The sequence below is a fragment of the Poecilia formosa genome, unplaced genomic scaffold (assembly GCF_000485575.1).
Source record: "Poecilia formosa unplaced genomic scaffold, Poecilia_formosa-5.1.2 Scaffold480, whole genome shotgun sequence".
Lineage (NCBI taxonomy): Eukaryota > Metazoa > Chordata > Actinopteri > Cyprinodontiformes > Poeciliidae > Poecilia > Poecilia formosa.
This window is the reverse complement of record NW_006800419.1, coordinates 305,847-307,337: the sequence shown is the minus strand read 5'-3', so window position 1 is coordinate 307,337 and position 1,491 is coordinate 305,847. Positions and strand designations below refer to the sequence as shown.

Below are 1,491 nucleotides of genomic sequence, written 5' to 3'. Positions count from 1 at the left end.
AATTAAAACGTATCAGATTCCTTAATATCTTTGTTTTGACATCTGACTGAACAAATTCCCTATTCTGAACAGATCTTGAACAGTTCTTCTGTCTCTGATTTGAACAGTTCTCTTGGTTCTGAACAGTTCTCTCTCCTCCAGGTTCTGCTCAGACTGTTTCGTTCTACAATAAGGACGAAACCGGAGAAATCCAGAGAGTCACATTTGACCACAGCCTGGTGAAGAAGATCTTCCATGGCAGCTTCCACAAGGTAAGCCGTCCAGTCCCCTCCCCCACCCGCTGCTGCTCACATCAGGACGTCTGAATCATGAAACGTTTTTCTGCTCTGAGGAGAAAAACTTTAGGGGGAGCGTCTCTGTTCCTCCCAGTCCAGATGAGGAGATGGAGCACTAACATCTGAGGAGGTCAGACAGCGCCCCCCGCAGGTTAAAGGCAGCGCACCAGGCCACGCTCGTCTCGATTCCTGAACCATTTCCAGAGAGCCAGACCGTCCATGAATATATCAGGAATATTCCACAGCGCCGTTATTTTTATCCAAATATATCCCAGGAGACATTTGATGTTTTGATACGTAAACCGTGAATTCTTCCTAGAAATCTAGAAACCGTTTCGTTTAGTTTTTATTCGTTAGATGTCAGAGTTGCTGCTAAATGCTTCATGTCTGACTTCATGACGGTTAGTAATAAACACACAGTGGTGTGTGTTTATTACTAAAATGTAATAAACATTTAATAAAAATGTACTTAAGTACATTTTTCGTGTATCTGTACTTTACTTAAGTAGATTTAATAATGGGTACTTTCTACTTTTACTCCACTACATTTTACAGTAAGTACCTGTACTTTCTACTTCACTACATTTCTACTAAACCTTCGCGTTACTCGTTACATCCAAGTCGCGTTGCTCTTTTTTTCCGTTAAAATGTGAAGTTCAGGGACTTAAGGTGGCGCCGTAAAATCCAAGCAATAACGTGACTTAGTGTCTGTTGTCACCCATCGCCTCCACCTTTACTCGCACGCGGAGCTCCAGACATGCGCAGTGGTTTCCTCTGAGCGGGAGGAGATGTCTAACTAAACGATAATAGCTGCATAAATCATAGATATAGCGACTGAGTCCAACTTTTAGCATCACTTGGAAGGAAAGCTTAAAGAAAGGTAAGATCTGTGGATGTGATGCTAGCAAAGCTAGCTGTACTGAGACACATGTTGCATCTGCCATGAAAAAAAGTTGTCACTCATGCACTGAATTATTATGTGGAGGTGTTGACTGAGGTGTCGCATATATGGGACAACGCTGAGACCAAAGTGGAATATAGTGATATGACATTCAGGAACGATCCGATTCTTCTGGACGGATCTTTACTAAGTCCTAAGGACTGAAGCCTCACTGGGAGCCGTTCTTTGTTCTTGTGTACACTGCAGTAGCTAACACATACATACACACGTTTATTTAATCGCCGAATAAGTAAAAGTTGAATGAACACAGAGCAT

At 42.3% G+C, this 1,491-nt stretch overlaps 1 protein-coding gene across 1 annotated transcript in view; it reads left to right on the top strand.

The window, feature by feature from the left end:
- col12a1b (collagen, type XII, alpha 1b) overlaps nucleotides 1-1,491 on the top strand; it is a 105,837-nt gene that overhangs the window by 91,731 nt on the left and 12,615 nt on the right. The window contains exon 62 of the mRNA XM_016664328.1: nucleotides 142-251. Coding sequence (XP_016519814.1) covers nucleotides 142-251 — 110 coding nt within the window. The remainder of the gene's footprint in view (nucleotides 1-141; nucleotides 252-1,491) is intronic.